General features: G+C 49.6%; 1 protein-coding gene across 1 annotated transcript in view; it reads left to right on the top strand.

Annotated features, from left to right (window-relative positions):
- The first annotated feature begins 396 nt into the window (after positions 1-396).
- Slc6a17 (solute carrier family 6 member 17) overlaps positions 397-19,354 on the top strand; it is a 47,813-nt gene continuing 28,855 nt past the window's right edge. The window contains exons 1-2 of the mRNA XM_050127843.1: positions 397-543; positions 17,950-18,322. Coding sequence (XP_049983800.1) covers positions 18,037-18,322 — 286 coding nt within the window. The 5' untranslated portion in view covers positions 397-543; positions 17,950-18,036. The remainder of the gene's footprint in view (positions 544-17,949; positions 18,323-19,354) is intronic.

Genomic DNA, 19,354 nt, shown 5'->3' with positions numbered 1-19,354 from the left:
GGCAACCCTTCTGCTCCCTGCCCACCCCTCTGCTTGTGTCGGCCATCAGAGCCTCGCTCGCAGCCCAGGAGCCTCGCATTGACGCGGGCCCGCGCGTGAGTCAAGCCTGCGTCACGGCGCCCCGCCGCCAGGGTGGCCTTTCGGAAAGCGAGGGAACAGTGCGCGCCGCGCTCCGCCCAGCTCCGTTCCGCTCCGCAGAGCCAGTGCGGACAGGGCGCGGGGAGGGCGGCAGTCGGTCGGGGCCTTCGCAGCTACGCGCTCCCTCGGCCGCGGCATCTGGGCCCCGGGGTGGCTCCCCAGAGCCCCGAGCGAGCGAAGAGCGGGAGCAGGGTTGGGACTGACGGCGAGGGAGGGAACGAGGAGCCAGCTGAGCCGCGTGCGCCGGCGCGCGCAGCTCCGGGTCCCCCCAGCCCCGGACCGGGCCTGTCGCCGCCTGACTCCAGTTGCCCTCGGGAAGGACGGTGCACCCACGACCCGTCGGGGACCACGGTCATTCGGCGGTAATCCAGGGGCCGAATCTACGCGACGGTCCACGCGGTACAGGTGAGTCGCCGTCTGATTCCCGTCTGGCGTACCCAGGCCAGCCACGGCAACTTTGCCTGCTGCGGCCCCGCCCCAGCCTGGAAGGCCGGAGGCCCCTGGTGCGTGGCGGCGCTCCACCCGGTCCGCCCGACCCAGCGCTGGCGCGGGGGCTCCTCCTGGCGCTCCAGCCGCCGTTGCCTGGCGACAGAGCCCCGGGGCGGCGATGATCTGGCGCGGCAAGGGTGCTTAGCAGCTTCTGCACAGGTTGAACTTGGGCTTCAGCTTCTGGAGCTCAGGATGCCCCAGAACTCCGGAGGTAACAGGACAGCTGCAGAGGCGAGCACCAGCGGAGGACCAGCGAGGCCAGTTCGGTGGGTCCTTGTGCCTGGAGTGCGCCCAGGGCGCAGCTCCACCAGGAGGCTCCGGAGCAGCTGGGGACCCCAGCCCCAGCCACTCGGGCTCGTGACCTTGACGGTAACATTGGCTAGGGAAGCAGTACATTCGTGCCGAGATAAATATTTAATTTCCAGTTCCGGGGCTGCTCCTCAGTGAATTCAGAGTTAGAATGGAAGAGCTCCTTCCTCCCCCGAGGAAAGCGCATCTGGGGACCAATGGATAGAGATAGGAGGCGTGCACTGGGGGCCACAGTCTAGAGGGGCCTGCTGTCGGGAAAGAGGCCTTTGCCACATTTATACCTGTGCAGACGGTGCTCTGAAGGGATGTTCTCCGTATGCCAAGGCTGCTCCCCCAGGGGCGCGGCCGCCTTGGAAGGAAGCCCAGTGCTTCAGCTATCTCTTCAGCTCTGTCACAGGTTCAAGTTCAGAAGTTCTGAGGCTACTCGGACCCAGTTGCTGTCAAGTGGGTTTTATTCTTTGAAAATTTCCCTCCGTCCCTCTTCCCACCCTCCCTTCCTCGGTTCCCCCCCCCCGTCCCTCCTCCCTTCTCTTTCTCTGTCCCTTCCTTCCTTCCTTCCTTGCGCTCCCCCTCTTTAGAAATAGTTTAATGGGCCATATGAATAAGGAGATTTTTAAGTAGAGCTACTTTGGAAGGCAGTTTAGCTGTGAAGAAGAGGCAAGCTGGGTTGGGTTGGGTTGGAGCTATGGGGATGAAGAAGAAAGATCACCATTGCCGCTGTTAACAAGAACTTCCGGGAACTGGGAAAATACTGGAATGGCTCTATAGTATCCGTCAAACTTTGGTGGGTTTCAAACTGTGTGGGGCATGAGCGTCTTGTACCTTCTGCGCTTCTCGCATTGTATCCTATCCAGTAAAGTAGATCCATCTCCTGGAAGGAAGGACTTTCAGGTCACACCTGGCTGCCCTTGGCTACGGACAAGGCCATCAGAGGTTGTAGCTCCTGTGGTGCCTTCTTCTCTAATGGAGCAGCTGTGGCCAAGTAGGTGGTTGAGTTGAATAGAGGATTTCTGCAGCTTAGCCTTCGGTGACTCAGTGCAGGAGGTGAATCGTGCCCACCAGCTGATCGGAGTTTGCTTAGCCTGAGTCACACAGAGTCGTGTGTCAGCTGTTTGTGGGATCAGTGCAGTTCTTTAGCCGCACTCGTGAGGGGACTGGCCTGAGCGCCAGGTGACGTAGGGGTGGGTGAATCTTCAGAGTAGATCTCAGTTTGCCTGCTGCTAACATGGGCCTGTTGAACTCTGTCCCCATGGGGATGACCAGCAGGGTCAGGCTGCAGAGGAGGCACTGTGTTTATTGTCGCGGTCTGGCCAGTCACTGCACCACGGAACATCCGTTTCCACAGTTGTTAAGGAGGATGCTTTTGGTACCATTTTACCCAGTCTCACTCTGTGACCGGTGCTAGACATAGCAGGTGCTGCCAGATATTGGGTTCCCACCTCTTCCGCTGTGGATCTCAACCAGAGATGATTTCCCCTCTCGATGCTGTGCTCCTGAATGTGTGTGTGTGTGTGTGTGTGTGTGTATGCATATGATGGTGGCCAGATCCTGTATGATTGAACCCACAGCTCAGCTTGAAGTGAACCTGTTTTTAAGTCCTCCCTGGATGGGAAAGCTAGGACGGGAACCAGGCTATTGTGTGATAAGTAGTGTGACCATTTATTTACAACAGCTCCTACCTAGATGGCTCCAACAGAGAGACCTGGACTCACAGGTATTGTTTATGACTGTGGCCTGTCCCCAAGCTGGGGTACCTGCTGAGTAGATTTCAGGGGTTCTTTCTCCTTGAATGGGTCTTGCCATCTCTCTACTCTCCTGTCTTATCTGTAACAGATCTGGAAGCTTCAAAAGAAATTGCTCAGTAGAGCTGATGTTGGCCTTTTCCTATAAGGAAGGAGAAGAATGGGTCTCCTACTTTTCTGAGGGATTCTGGACTTCTGTCCTCCCCTTATAAAGGGTCTAGATCTAAGGCTGACCTAAGATGCATTCACTTCAAAAATCAGAATTTCTTCAAGGTAGCAAGAAAAAGTCAGAGCTGACCCGTGGAACTACAGTTGGCTACTGGAAGAGAGAGAGTTGACATTGTCTGTTCACTCTGAAGTCCATGCCTTCCCTATTTTGTCTGGACACCTATTCCATGACCAGACACGAGGACTCCAGAGCAGCATCCTCCTGCTTGGTGCTCTCCTGCCCCTCTGGCTCTCCTGTCCAATTCTGCTGCAGTAGGACGATTCATCATTAATCTGTCTAAAACCTCTAAGATAAGCAGCATAAGAGTTTTAAAAAAGAAGGTGGATTGGATGCTTCCCTTCCCCCCACAGACAAAGTCTAACTTATCACTGACTTCCAGGCTATGCTGCAAGAAATCTTGACAGCCAAACATCTGAGAACCAGGGTGGGAAACGAAACAAAACCCTTGCACCTCAGACCCTGTGCCAGCCTCCTCTGAGGAGGGCTCTAGGCTGCTAGAGGTCAGAAGCACAGTTCTGAATTGCTGGTATGCTATCCCAGGCACAGTGAGGCAGTGCTCTGAAAGAAATGCCCCCTGCATCCAAGGCCCTTCTGGTACCTCTCCTCCCCTTCCCTCTCTCCATTCCTCCTGCCCCTACCTTTCCCTACCCAGATAGTGCCTCAGGTAGCCCACCCTGTATCTGAGAATGACCTTGAACCCCTGACCCTTCTGCCTCCCAAGTGCTAGGATTGCAAGTGTGTGGTAGCACATGCAAGCTTTTAGCAGGGGAAAACGCAGCTCTGGACTGCAGCACTTCGTGCCGTGGCTGGCGTGCACAGCTAATACCCAGCTTTTTATTGAGTCCTCTGTGCTGTGCTGAGTACTTACAGGCCATCTCCTTCAATCATCCCCATGGTCCCAGGAGATGGATATTGCTATCTGTAGTTTATAGATGTGGATTTTGAGGTTCAGAGAGGTTAACTAATTTGCTCAAGGTCATTCAGATTAGTGAGTGGCAACCTGAGACTTGGCACTTGCTTCTCTCAGACTTCAAATTCCAGGCTCTTAACCACTTTGTGATGTGTTTCCAACAGCAAGTTCTTAATAAGTGTGGCCAACAGCGTAGGCATTTATCAAAATGAAGCTTTATTAAAATCTGTGGGCTCTGGTCTTCAAACTAGTACCCAAGGGAAAGAAGAGTCAAATTTCTGCCAGCGGGAAACTGGTATAAAATGACCAGACCCATATTGCCACGGTTTAAGGGCTATGACATTTGGTTCCAGGAGAGTCAGAGTCCAGAAAAAGACCTTAGGTTCTACCTTGGTGCTTTCTGTGCTGGTCCTGTCTTCCTCTTCTTGACTTGACAGCTCCAGATTTCATTCCCTTGAAGTGTGTCCACTCAGGGCTGGTGCCTGGAGCCGGGAAAGATGAGGTGGAGCAGGTCGGACGCTGCCCTGAGAATCTCTGCATCCGCAGAATCAAGGACAGCCGGTCGCTGCTGGGAGCTCTGGTGTGTCAGGTTTCCCTGCTGGACAGTGTGTGCCAGGGATTTACAGTCTCTGATGAGGCCCAGACCCCAGAGCCAAGCTGCTGGCATAGCACGGTTATTTATCAGAATCGTAGCTGCTGGCAGGGGCTGGTGAAGGGGGTCTGCTTGCTTCTGGTCTCACATTCCATGGAGGCTCGCCTCTTCTCAGGCCTCTACCCCTGTTTCCTGGGCTGTTCTGGGGAGACTGGCATGTGGCTCCTCTTGTCTGTCTGTCTTTCCCAGAGGTCTATATTGTCCTAGCCTGCCTCCTACCCACAGACCACCAGAGAGAGACCTTGAAGGAGAAGTTTCTGTAATAAGGAAGGATAACTGAAAGGTAAGCATGAATGGTACCCTGCCCCAGCAGACAGAAGTTATCCAGAAACCTTTGCTTCAGGGGCAGCCATTTTGTGGTGATGCAATCTGCTGATACTCATTCTCTCTCTCCTCTTTTCATGAGTAGTTTTCTTTTTTAATACCAAGGTATTCATCGATGTGCAAATTCAGCTATTTAAAAACACATAACTAAATATCACTGTGCACAGGAAGCTCCTATGTGAGAACATAGGCTCAGAGGCAGTATGAATTATTACTGAGTCATGAAGGAATTCTTATCTCAGAACCAGGTAGGATTTGTTGGAGAATGGTTCTGGGTCCAGTGAGTCTTAGGCTGCCTCTGCCCACAACTTGGAGTTGAGGTGTAAAGACCCCTTTCTTCTTTAGTTCTTGTGGGATGGGAGTGACACCTACTAAGGGCCAGAGGAACCCCAGCTCTAAGCCCTGGCAGGATGCTTTCGAGCTTACCCAGCAGTTTATCTGAAGACAGCAGGTCGCCTCACCCCACTCCGTCATTTATACTTATTGGTTTAGCTAGAATTTCTTATGCGCTACTAATTTGCCACCTATTCTTTTGTTCACAAATAGAACTCACTGGTCCATTCTCCCAAAACCCTGTCAATTCTATTTTTCTCTCTGCGACTGGAGACCCCTGTGGTTTAATGGCCCGCAGGGGCTGTGAGCAGAGCAGAAGGGGCTATTCACAAAAGATGTGACTGTCATCCAGTAGGGTGGTCCCAGCAGGTGCTGCCAGATGGGAAGCCAGTGAGGATTTAGACTACCTCTTCTTGTGGAATCTAAGAGAAGGGGAGCTGGCGTTTTTTTTCCTGCTGAGCTGTTGGGCTGGTTCCCAGAATGGCTGGTGGGCGCTGTCCAAGGTCCTGCCACACCCGGAAGCCAGCTGCCTACTGGTAATCAGGGGCTTCCTTACAACAGCCAGGAAGACTCTGCTTGACCTCTTGACCCTAGAGTAGTATGCTGTTAGTTTCAGAGAAGGACCCAAGGGAGTAAGGAAGCTCTTGACCTCAGGGAGAGGCCATGGTCCCTCAAGTTGTTCCACTTGGCCTGTAGCGGTGCCCCGTTCTGCACGGCCGCAGGACACACTACAGGTCTTCCCAGTCGGTGCTAGAGGGTGCCTGTGATCCAGAAACCATGATGCCCATCTCTCTGGGAATCGCTTGGGGATGGCCCAGGGTTGTGAAGCCTCCTTCATTTTCCGCAATGTTCCAGACAAGTATTAATCTTTCTGGGTACCATGATTTGTAAACAGTTGGGAAACACCAGCACATGCGAAGGAGTCTTCACTACAGAGCTTGGTAGGTCACCATTTAAAGCTCAATGCTTGCACTTAATGGCTGGGTAACCGTGTACACGATGGTTAGAGTTTCTCTGCCTCAGAATCTTCTCCTATCAAACGATGGTGGCGCTTTCCTCGTCATTGCGAGCATAGTAGGTCTTTGCTGTGCCTTGTCCCCAGGAAGGAACAGTTTCTTGCCCAGCTGTCCACCAAGCTGCACAGAGAGCTAAGGAAAGAGATCCGACTCTTCTTGTTCCCAGGAAGGAGACGCCATGTGGGGACTGTAATTAAGGGTTTCTGATTACTATTGCTTCAAGTGTTCTTCAGAACTCTGCTGGCTAACTCAGGTAATTGGACACTCTGATCCTTCTGTGTGTCTTTGAAACCAGAGAAAATAACGAGTTTAAGAAAATCCAGGTCAGAAGATTCGGGCAGATGCGAAGAGACCCATCTGCCACCATCCTGAGTCCCCATGGGTAGGGAAAGAAGAGATCAAGGCCTTCAGCTAGTCGCTTCTGTCTTCATGTCTAATTTCAACCTTTTTCGTTCTTAAATTTGGTGTACACATGGACCTCATGTCTGGGGCCTGGAGTTTCCTTCACCAGCCTGGCTTCCTGTGTTCCTCTCTTCAAAACTTATGCCTCCTGCAACAGCTTGGTCCAGGTTATGCCATCTTTCGTCTGCCTTCCCACTTCCTCCAGTTGTTGAGTTACAATCAGCTATTGATCCTTCTGAAAACATTCATGTCAGATCCTATCTCAACTCACGAATCTCTGAGATCTTTCTTCCAGCCTCAAAGAAAGCACAGACTGTTTCCCATGACTGTGGGTCCTGCCTGCTCTAGAGGGTCCCTATCTTCCTGCCTCAGCCCCTCCCAACTTCCCTTACTCAGGGTACTCTGGTCATAAACCTTTCTGTTGCTTACAACTGCCCAACACCCTGGTCCTATCTCAGAGCCTTTGTGCCTTCTGGTTCCTCTCTCCTGAATGCATTCCCAGGATATCAGAATGGCTCGTTCTCTCTCTGCTTAGGCCCTTGTGTTATCTTACCCGAGTGCGCTGACTTAACGCCTCTGTATCTCATAGCACCTCTGCCCCAACTCTATTTTCTCATACTTTGCATTATGTATCATGTATTTATTTGCCTCCCAGCATGAGAATATAAATCTCACAGAGCGGGAACATAATTTCCTCTGTTCTCTGCTGTCCTAGAACAGGGCCTGACACACAGTGTATATTTATTGAAAGAAATAAAGGAAACAAAGAAAACAAAAAAAATTTAAGAAAGTATTTTCAGTAGTGCCTCTAACTTACAGAACTCTGGGCTTCACTCCTGCAGCCCAAGAGGACAGTGGCAAGTCATTTTAGTAATGAGAACTTGCATGTCCCCAGCAGCTCACCATGTCTGTGGGCCCCGGTGTGCCTGTTCCACATTTATTTCAGGGCATCGTAGGATCACAGGTGTATGTTCCTGCGGGTTGAGCCAAATTCCTACATTTTCTGTACTAAAGGAGGCAGCTGGTATTGGCTTTTGGAGGGTGGGGGCTCAATTGACCACAGTCCTTATGTTTTTATACACATGAATCAGTTTTCATCCCCCACCTTTCCAGGTCCAGGATGTGGGATCAAAAGAGGCTACACACTTTCCCAGAGACTCACTGCTGGTAGATGGCAGAGCAGGACACATAGCAAGCTTGCCTGCCTCTAAACCCCATGACTTCCTATGATGGCAGCCGGGCTGGAGTCAGGCCCTGGAGTCAGCCCATGGCCGTGCAGATCCAGTGGCCTCCGCTTTCTGGCCACGCACTAGTTGCCCTATTCCATCAGTTCCAAAATGCGTGTTTATGCTCACTGATACATCTTAAGAGCAGTCCGTAATGTGTAATCAATGTCCATTTCAAAATGGCAGCTGGTGTGTGGCAGGGGTGACCTACTTCCCTTGGCCCAAGATCAAAGACTCTTGAGCTCTGTGAAACATAGGCCGTTCCTCATAGCTTGCACTTCTTCACCAGTGACATCTTCCTGTTAGAATTATGGAGGGATTAAGGGGGAACAGTGGGTGAAGGGTGTTAGCACCGTGGCTTGCACAGCGGTGGAACTGAGGCAGTGTGATCTGGGCGCTGCACATCGCTATGGCTACACCCTGCTGTGTTTCCAGAAGCCCCCAGAAAAGAACTCAGCACCCAGTTCCGTCAGAGCGGACTCATGCAGAGGCACCGTGCTGCCCATCTAACATACTGAGCGTGCATTTCCCCCTCTTGTGAAATGGTAAACAGAACCAAAGGATCTTATTTGCGCTGACCACGCCCACGTCCTCCAGTGCCAGTTCCTCCCCCTCTGGACCATCTGCCTCTTTTCCTGCTTCTTTTCTGTCTTGACTAAGAAAACAAAATATTAGCCACAAAGAACACACCCAGCAGACATGACAGGAAGGTGATGGGGGGGCATCGACTCCTCGGCCTCATTTATTGTTGGGAATCATCCCCCCCCAGACCCCTGGCACATGGTACCCGTCCACACTCCTGAGATGAGGATGAATCCTATTTGTGAGGTGGTGAAGTTGGAATATAAATACTGGCTCCTCTGAAAGCAGAAAAAGCCAGTGGATCATGGTCAGACTTCTTGATACACCTCAAGTTTTAAATTACCACCAGAGGACATCCTTGGGGCATGACATCAGAATATTGCATCAGAAAATGGAAAAATATCTAAACTAGGAAACTAAACTCAGGCTGGAAAAAATTAAGGGGCCTTCAATATGCAGGTTCACTTTTTCATAGCATATTTATTGGGCATGCATGAATAGAAAAAAACATCAGAATTTAGTGTTGCCAAATAGGAGACCAAAATACAAACCCTACATGCCGGCAAAATGAATGATCAGACAACCACCATTCCTTGTGTTTGACTCCTCAAGGAGTTTCTGCTCCTTTTCCTGCTGCCCATGTGGTAGCCAGATGCAGCTGGTAGGTAAGCGATGCTCTCTATTTTGCAGATGAATAAGAAACAGAAACCTGGCTTCTATGTGCTGGGTCCTCCCCACATGCTCAGAGAGCTGCATTTGGTGACTACTCTGGCAGAGCCCTGCAGTCTTCTGGTCCTGCTTGGTGTCTCCCCGGTCAACTCTGCTCATTCTTCACTCTTCCCATTTGTTTTAAAAGCAGTGGTTGAAATTTCAACATGGAAAGAAGGTTGTTCTTGGAGGGTGGGAAAGGAAGTTCACCCTGGAAATTTTTCCTGGGTAGCCTGTGTATAACAGGCAGTAGCTGCACAAGAAATAAGGAAGGTGGACAAAAAGCTGAGCCCTTGCTTCCTGCCTCAAGGAATGTCCTGTTTGGGAAAGGAATGGGGCATGTACCCAGGAGCCAAGGTAGTCTCACAGAGTACGTGGAGAAGGGACGAGGAAGCACAATTGTGCTTACTCAAAGAATTATAAAAGGTGTTGCTACGGTAAAGTGAAGAGGTGAACCTAGAAGGCTCCTGGAGGTTGAGAACATGGAAGGGTTGCTGTAGAGGGGGGAATTGAAGGACAATATCTATGTGGGCATGGAGGAAATCAAATGACTTAAGAAGAGCTGTAGGGCTGGGCATGGTGGTGCACACCTTTAATCCTGGCACTTGGGAGGCAGAAGCAAACAGTTCTCTCTGAGTTTGAGACCATCCTGGTCAACAAAGAAAGTTCCAAGACAGGGCTACACAGAGAAACCCTGTCTCTAAAATAAAACAAAACAAAAACAAAGAAAAAGAAAAAAAAAGAAGGGCTATGGATTCTCTTTAGAGGGCAGTGAATCTGAGTGAGATGGTATTTCTAGCAGTTGCTTCTGAAGGTCACATGTAAGGGCCAGCAAGATGGCTTAGTGGGGACAGTTATTTTCTGCTAAGACCTGTGGTGGACAGAGAGCACCAACTCCCACAAGTCATCCTCAGACCTGCACATGCATGCACTTATGCACACATACACACACACTAACACAAACAGGTATGTACGTGTGTATATATAAACAAAAATGTAAAGGTTCCTAAGCAAACAAAGGGCCTGAAGCGGAGCAGGGTGGTGGGGTCAGGACAGAGATGGACACTCCTGCAAGACTTCATGAAAACTGGATGGAGTGAGAGGAATTCAAAACAGGACTGGGAGTCCCTGCAGGCAGGCATGTCCTGGGAGAGGAAGTCCAAGGAAAGCTGCCTCAAAACCATGCAGGGCGTATCAGCTTACCATTGATGACTGTCAGAAATTTGGAGAAAAGAATTAAAAATAATTTGGAGGACAGTTTGTGTCTCTGATAGCAGTCCAACCTGTGTTGAGCTGTGTGGAAGCCCAGAGGCACTGAGGTCATTAGGAAAACTGAGGTCATATGGAGCTCAGGAAGCCACTATGCATTCTCTGAGGGAAAAGGGTCTAGCCACATTTTCTTTTTCACCGCCGGATATTCCTGAGCTGGACCTTGGCCTTGAGACCCAAAGGGTAGAATTCTCAATTCCCGCTTAGCGTCTGCCTCCGTGTGAAGGGTTTTCTTCAGAATGACTGGGTCACAGGATGCTTTCCAGAGCCATAAACTTTAGAGAGCAGAACTGGGCACACCCCAGACTGGAAAAATGTGTGCACTGAAGTGTGAATAGTTGGGCGGACACCTGCTTTCCCAAAGATGGCATCATGTTTACTCTGCTTCTCCGGGGAGCTCATATTTTCAGTGACCTGGTCCAACCTTTCTGAACAAGAGACACCCCAGATTTAGAGGAGCTAATCTAGCATTCCAGAAGAGCCTTTTTTTTTTTCCCTGTCTTTAGTGGCGTTGGGGTAGGGGGCTCTGGGTGTGGTGCTGCTCACAGGGTGAGAACAGCCATGCCCTGCCCACGCTGATTACCAAGGTGTTGTGCCTGAACATTTGTTGTGGGGCCATTAGAGCTCTGGCAGGAGATATTTCTACCTGTCTGCCTCCTAGTCTCACTATATTTTTTCCCTCTCCTTTAAAGAAGATTCACAGTTCACTGCTCAGTCCTGCTTTTCTCACATGAGCTATTCTGAGCGCTGAGCCGCACGGGTTGCTAAGTGACTAGCTGGCACTGAAGACTGGCTCTGCTCTCGAGCCCCTCTGTGTTGTGCTTTAAGTCATTGAGGCGTTCCGTTCAGAGTACCGTGCAGCTTCGCCGTCTGATGTGCTGCTCCTGAAAGACATTACAGTCTACCCCAGCTACTACAGGGGGATAACTGGAGTGTGGTGTGGTTGGTTGTTAACACCTCCTTCCTACACTCCAGCAGGATCTCAGCTGGTGGAGAGGGGCAGGACAGACAGACCGCAGAGCCTGCTACACCCAGTGCCTGGGTGGTCATGTTTTGCTCATACCCACCTGCAGGAGCAGCACTCTGGATGAATGCTGGAAGGCTGCACAGATTCCTGATTCTTGCACACAAGGAAACTGAGGTCCTGTGAAGTTAGGGTGCTGGCTACATATCTGACTCATGGCTGGTCCTAAGGGATGTAAAGGCAGAGCAGAGAGAGGTTGTCCTCTTAGGGTTCTAGCATCCTGGTGTTTGTCCAAGGCTGTTTTAGGGCCATTGGCTAGGTAACTGTGGATCCCCACACTCTGATCTGAAATCTGGCATTTAGCCAAAGACTAAGCCAGTGCATGGTCTCCGGGCTTGTGGGTTGGTGAGGGCTTGGGTTAAGAAGCATCATTTCAAGCTGCTGGTACCAACTTCCTTCTAAAGAAGCTCTACAGGGCTGCTGAGACGGCCTAGGAGGTAAAGAAAACTGTTGCCAAGCTTGAAGACCTGAGTTCAATCCACCCACATGGTGGAAGGAGAGAACCAACTCCCACAAATTGTTCTCCGATCTTCGTGTGTGTATGCTGTGCCATACATATATATGTACACACATGTGCTGTGGGATAATGCTCTTGTACACTGTAAATATTTGTCACTTGCATTGGTTTAATAAAATGCTGATTGGCCAGTAGCCAGGCAGGAAGTATAGGTGAGGCAACCAGACTAGAGAATTCTGGGAAGAGGCAAGACAGAGTCAGTCACCAGCAAGATACAGAGGAAGCAAGATAAGAATGCTGCACTGAGAAAAAATACAAAGCCATGTGGCTAAACTTAGACAAGAATTATGGGTTAATTTAAGTTGTAAGAGCTAGTTAATAATAAGCCTGAGCTAATAGGTCAAACAGTTTATAATTAATATAAGCCTCTGTGTGTTTCTTTGGGACTGAATGGCTGAGGGACCTAGAGGGACAGAAACTTATGTTACACACATGTTGTTGGATTTTTTTTTTTACTCTAGCCCCACATTAGAACACCAAAATGTAGGAACTTTTTTTGTTGCTTGTTTGTTTTATTCTTTTGGCTCCCAAATAAATCACACATGGAGTCTTATTCTTTCTTATAACTGCTCGGCCTTAGCTTGCCTGGTTTCTAGACAGCTTTTCTTATCTTAAATCGTCACATCAATCTTTTGCCTCTGGGCTTTTATCTTTTTCTATTTCTGTATACCTTTCTTTACTTCTTTCTCTGTGACTTGCTGTGTAACTGGTGGCTGGCTCCTGATGTCCTCCTCTCCTTGTTCTATCTTGATCCTTCTTCTTCTCTTGCCCTTTCTTCTCCACCCAGACTTATCCTTCTATTTATTCTCTCTGCATGCCAGCTCCACCTATCCTTTCTCCTGCCTGTTCATCTCTTTATTAGATCATCGTGTGTTTTAGACAGGCAAAGAATCACAGCTTCACAGAGTTAAACAAATTCAACATAAAAGAATGCAATACATCTTTGCACCCTTAAAACAAATGTTTCACAGCATAAACAAAGGTAACACATTTTAAAATAACATTCTACAACACACATAAATAAATAAATGCAGTAAAAATTTAAAACATGTCAAAGATGGCGAATAGCCTGGAGAATGAACAGGAAGAGGAGTAGACCTGTGAAGTGTGGCCCTTTTCTGGGTGCTCTCATGTGTAAATGACACGCGTGCAGTTTACTGCTTGCTTTCCTGAGCTGGAGTGGAGCTCAAAAGAGAGCCCATAGAGAGAAGCATTTGTGAGAATCTCTTTGAGTCTTGGCATTGTGAGGGACACTTTAGAATATACCTGTGACAGATGAGGGAACCGAAACCTGGGCAGTTGATACCTAGTGATGCTGGGATTTGAACCCAAGCCCAACATAATCAATACTCCATACTATACCAGCATGGTGCACAAAAATGTTTAATGGCTTCAAATGATCGCAAATGATATATATGAACTATGAGCTATTTTTATTACTAATAGTTATCTTTTATAAATAATGTTGCTGAGGTTTTGGATCCAAACCACCTGGAGCTGGTGGTGTTTACTTGGCTCTTTTGGGGTTTAGGATGTGATGAGTGGGGTGCTGGTGAGAAGCCTTAGGAGGGTCTCATTCTTGCTATGAAGAATGAAGCATTTCCGGGGTGTGGATGTAGCTCAGTGGCAGCACTCACAAGGCCCTGGGTTAGACCATCAGCAACACAAAAGAAAAAAAGGTGGCCATTTCAACCAGCTGCCACCTCTCACACCCTCTGCTCACTCTGGTTTTTTCTTTCTTACTTTTTCTTTTCTTTTCTTTTCTTTTTTTTTTTTTTTTTTTGAGACAGAGTTTCTCTGTGTAGCCCTGGCTATCCTGGAACTTGCTTTGTGTACCAGGCTGGCCTGAAACTCAGAGAGATCCATTTGACTCTGCCTCCTGAGTGTTGGGATTAAAGGCGTGCGCCGCCACCACCACCCCGCCACTCCGGTTCTTTCTGAGGAGAAAGGAGAATCATGTAAGCAAATATAAATGAGCTCTTACATAGTTTAACGTGCAAAGATGAATACTGCCAGGCCTTCAGGCTGCAGCTGTTGGTGGCTGGGCCCTAGCTCTGTGCTGGGCACTTCCAGCCATGTGTTCTAGCTTTCTGGGAGAGGGAGCCTGTCATTAAATAGAGCCATTTTCATCACGAGGGAATTGGCACTTAGGTAACTAATGGGTCTTTTCCAGGGCTAGTATGTGTTCAACACTTCATGGAGAATGCCCATCCAAGTCCTTACTACCCATCATATTTTCCCTGTTCTCCCTCCTCACCCTGGCTATTTGGGTCACACTGATGTTCTTGAATTACTCACAGAGCTTCCTTTCATAAGTGTGGGCATGCACACGTGTGTGCATACATGAGAGAGTGCGTGTGCACGTGTGCGCGCACACGCTTGTGTGTGTGTGTGTGTGTTTCATCTCTGCTAGTGCTCTCTTCTGTCATTTGGGCCTCTGCTCCAGATGATGCCCTTCCTGGCTTCTTTCCTCCCCAGCATGAAGGCAGCTGGTGCCATTCTGCCCATGCTGTTCCTCTTTGCAGCGCACATCACCCCTGGCCATTACATTTGATATTTATTTCTTCAGTACCTGGCCCTCCAAAAGAAAGGGGGTCTGTCATGCTCACTGCAGCATCACGTTCCCCAGAACAGATCCTGGGATGCCTGCTTTCTTCCTGCAACCCCTCCCCCCAGATCAACAGCATCAATCCTGGCAGGATACCCTCTTAGGGTGTCAGGAGGACCTGAGTACTCTGAGTAATGTATTTCCTCTCTATGAGCCTTAGTTTACACACACACACACACACACACACACACACATGCACACACACGCACATATATGTATATCTGTATACCCAATGTCATGTTGGGTCATCACCTGGAAGTATCACTGGATTCAAAACTTCCTCGTTGTGGCTACAGCCCAGCAGTGCAGCTTACAGGCTCATAACATGAGCTTGCGTCCTGCAGTGGTACAGGGGTCCCTGGGCACCATCTCACAGATTGGAGGACACTCTGAGTGACATCAGGAGGAGGAAAGCCATACTGAGTGTGGCCCTGTGGCTGCTGGTCAAGCAGCTCTGTCTTCCCAACTGTGTGCTGCCTCTGTCCTTGAGTGTTCCTAGCTGAAAGTGGTGGCACTTTTTTTTTCCACATTAGCGGCTAGAGCTGCTACTCTCCAGGTATTTAGGGGAAACATGCTCTAGCTGGTTAGCATCGAGACGGATTCTGCAGCTGGTGGGATCTCCCCCGGCTTTTTCCACTTCGAGCCTAATGATCAGACCTAATGCACTGCAGAACGTTCCTGAACTCCTGTGTGAGAAAGACAACTGGAGGAAACTCTAAGCCAAGGCATCCCAGATTGCAATCTCCAGACCCCACAACCAGTATCCCCGGCTCTAATCTGCAGTAAAAGCTTTCAAGGTTAGTTGCAGGGGAGGAGTAGGTTCCCAGACAAGGAGTGCGTGTGAATTCCTTAGGCTTCCTCCAGCTGAGTGCCGTGGGGTCCATGGGGGCACTCGCCCTGACATGCCAGGTCCAGGCACAGGCCTCCCTATAACATAACTTCTGTAGTACTCTTCATTGTGTAGCATGGGCTACATGGCAGCGGGGAAGAGAGTCCTGAGGGCTGAAGAGCCCACAGATACACAAGTGCCACCTTGGGCACCCTCTAGGGGCATGGAAAAGGGGCACAGAAGTCTCAGTTGGTTACCTAGGTACTCTCTCATGCTTCAGAGGACACCCATGAAAAGTGGGACACAAATTCCTTGGCCTGTCTCCCCAGGGCCTCTCCTGTGCTGAGAGGCAAACCATAAAAGAGAGAGACACAATGCGATTTTCAACTAGCCCACTGTGCCAACTTGGGGCATCTTCCAGGATGCAATGGGATACTCAGCTAGCCCACTGTGGAGTCTCAACAGAATGTCTTATTAGGAATTCTGAGGCTGACTCTGCCCTGGTTCCTCCAAAGCCCAAGACCTTGATGTCTTGTTTCTGGCGTGGAGAGGGCAGTTGCAAAAGATTCACTGCTGTTCTTGAACAAAGAGTGCAGGTCAGTGTTACCTACTGCTGTGCTCCACAGCCTGGCCTGGGGAGAGCTAGCCAGTCTCACAGACTAGCATGGATGCCCCCACCCCTGTCATCATAAGGCCTCACAGGTTTATCACACATGCAGCAGGGTTGGTCAGGTCCTGGCTGGAGTTAGCCAGGACGGTTGCATCAACCCCAGAAGCAAGAATCCCTTGTGCCCTTCTGCCGCACAGTGACCTTGCCTGTGCTTTTCAGGGGGCACAGACACACGAGAAGAATAGCAAGCCTGGATTCCAGAGACAGCTTGTTCCCTTAATAAAGTAATTACAGAGCTGCCTAATTTACATCCCTAGAAAGATGCAGGGCAACGGTAGGCTGGGGTGTGTGTGTGTGTTGTATTTTAAATTCTCCAGCCTCTGCTTAATGAGGAGGTGCCTTGAAATATAACAGAGCGCTGGATTCTTCAAAGCACTCGTTTTCTTGGTGCTTCCTTTCTGTAAGGGAAAGTGTAAAAGACAAATGAGGGGTGGCAGAGGAGGGGAGGGCTTTGCCACCCCCGCCCATGTTGTGCAGACGTTATCTGCCATAAAGCTGTCTCTCAAAGGATGGAGAACCAGCTCTTGGCTGCAGTGGCCCTCAGATAATGTCAGTGCTGAGCAATGACCCAGGATTTGTTGGCACCAAGCAAACATTTCGAGGGCTCTGGTGCCAGAATCCATAGCGGAGCCTGGGCAGCTTTCCTGCCAGGGAAATTAGAGGAACCTGGTAGCTACTGTCCAGGATCCCCATAGTGAGACTCAGGGAGCCTTCGGAATCCTAGGGAGGCTCTCATTTCTACCGAACTCCTGGTGACTCCTTGGCCCATGGGTTATGTTTTGACAAAGAAGAGTTTAGAGAAGTCAGACGCCGAGTTTCTGTGTGTATAGTTATTGTCTCATGGCTGTAGCCAAAGATCTGACAGGAAGCAACTTAAGAGAAGAAGGCCTTTGTCTTAGTTAGGATTCCTATTGCTGTGGAGAGACCATGACCACAGCAGCTCTTATAAAGGAAAGGCATTGAATTGAGGTGGCTTACATTTACAGAGGTTTAGTCTGTTATCATCACGGTGTGACGTGGCAGCATGTAGGCAGACATAGAAGGAGCTGAGGGTCATATGTCTTGACCTGCAGACAACAGGAAGTGGTCTGAGTCACTGAGCATGGCTTGAGCATATATGCGACCTCAAAGTTTGCCTCTACAATGACTCACTTCCTTCAACATGGGCATACCTACTCCAACAAGGCCATGCAGCCTAATAACGCTCCTCCCTGTGGAGCTTATGGGACCAATTACATTAAAACTACCATGGACTTCTTTTGCCTTATAAATTAAGGAAACACAGTCAGTGGCGGGGAAAAAGCATGGTGGTGAGGGCAGTGGCAGGTGGGCACATGAGACTGCTTTCTCCTCTCTGCACAGACTAGGAGGCTTGGAAAGGGAAGGCTGACTTATTGGCTCCCTTTTACCCGTTTTACTCCATCTGGGACCTCGGCCAATGGGGTAGCCTGGCACACATTCAGGGTGCATAGTACCCCCTTGCTTCATCCTCTCTGGAAACACCCTCTTAAAACACTCAAAGGTGTTCCTTAATTCATCAAGTTAACAGTTGAAATTAACTACCACCCCAGGGTCCCACCAAGTGGTTTTTGCTAATAGAACACCACAGAGGTAGGTGTGAGTCACAACCACACTACCTCAGAAGGGGAAGAGTTTGGGTATCTCCAGAGGTCTTGACCACTCTAGGCTATGATGATGAAAGATAAAGGTCATGGTAGAGGACCTGTATTTGGGTTTTGCAGGTTTTGCCCCATTAGGTTTCCAGCACCTTCTAGTGATACCCAGGTAACACCTATGGGAAAACAGCTCCCCAGTGATCATCCTGCTGGGGACAAAATTGAACTCAACACTTGGAAACTGGGGGCCAGTATGGGATATATCCTGGTACTTGATTTGGGTTCTGTCTCTATACTCTGGGCTCCCTATTTCTGGCATTGCCCACCAATCCTCTGCTGTTTATCTGCTTCCACAGGCCTTTGGATGAGAAAGAGCTGACAGGAGCCGAACCCCACCTTCTCTGTGTGCTGGGGAACAGGGCTACACAGCCCCGGTGGCACCCATGCCGAAGAACAGCAAGGTGACACAGCGCGAACACAGCAATGAGCATGTCACTGAGTCCGTGGCTGACTTGCTGGCCCTCGAGGAGCCTGTGGACTATAAGCAGAGTGTACTGAATGTGGCCGGCGAGACAGGTGGCAAGCAGAAGGCAGCGGAGGAGGAGCTGGATGCAGAGGACCGGCCGGCCTGGAATAGCAAGCTGCAGTACATCCTGGCCCAGATTGGCTTTTCTGTGGGTCTTGGCAACATCTGGAGGTTCCCCTACCTGTGCCAGAAAAATGGAGGAGGTAAGAGGTAACCGTGATTGATCAAGGGTACCTGGAAAATGAGTTGGGCTGGGGTAGAAAGGACCATGCCTTTGCTGAGGCAGACCTGGAGTCCTTAGAGATAGGAGTGCAGAATTCCATAACAAGAGTCATTGAGTCACACAGTGGCTCATAGGTATAAAAAGGCTGGAGGTTATGATAAGAATGGGGTTCTGGCTCCAGACTGCCATGGTTCAGATCCCATTCTAGCATAGCCAGTGAGTCCTGGTCCCTAGTACAAGCTGCTGGACCTCTGCTTGTCAGTGCTTACCCTGTAAATTGAACATAAGAGTGCTTCCTGTCTACTCTTGGTAGTTGGAAGGATTAAGTGAATTTTATATACTACCTTGGTAAAGAACAACTGTTGGCTGTTACTATCAAACACTTAGAGACAGGAAGCACGGTTGTAAGCGCTTAATGGCTTAACTCCTCCTCTTTGAGCATCTTGGAACAACCAAGCGCCAGCTTCACATGGGTCATCCATCCATCCCTCCCAGCGACCTTGTTTAAGGAGAAGGTCATTGTCTTTACTTTAGAGACTATAAAACCAAGGCACAGAGAGGTTGGGTAATTTTCCCAGGTCATGTGACATGAAGGCTTAATGCTGTGGGATTCCACCTGGTGGGTGTGGCCTGTGCACATTACACCACATGGGCTGGCTGCCTGTAGAGGAGCCTCACACTGCACCTGGTTACAAATTCCTTTGGCGCGTGTGGCGTCCTATAAAATTGTCGTCGGTGCTGACAAAGCCCAGAGCAGACAGATATCCCTAGGCACTGGCTGTCTCTCCAGAGTGTGGAAGTTTATCAGAATTTTCCAGAGGCAGGCTGGCTTGAAATGATGGGAAGATTACAGAAAATAAAGAAAACCTTGGTGGGCTCATGTTTTCGTTTCTTTTCTGTTGTGATGAAACACTGACTAAAAGCAACTTCAGTGAGGACACAGGCCATCACTGAGGGAAATCAGGGCAGGAAATCAAGCAAGAACTCAAGGAATCACGGAGAAACAGTACCT

The sequence above is a fragment of the Alexandromys fortis genome, unplaced genomic scaffold (assembly GCF_014885135.2).
Source record: "Alexandromys fortis isolate MF-2015 unplaced genomic scaffold, M_Fortis_MF-2015_v1.1 scaffold_292, whole genome shotgun sequence".
NCBI lineage: Eukaryota > Metazoa > Chordata > Mammalia > Rodentia > Cricetidae > Alexandromys > Alexandromys fortis.
Note: the sequence above shows the minus strand (reverse complement) of the source record. Positions and strands in the feature narration are given on the sequence as shown.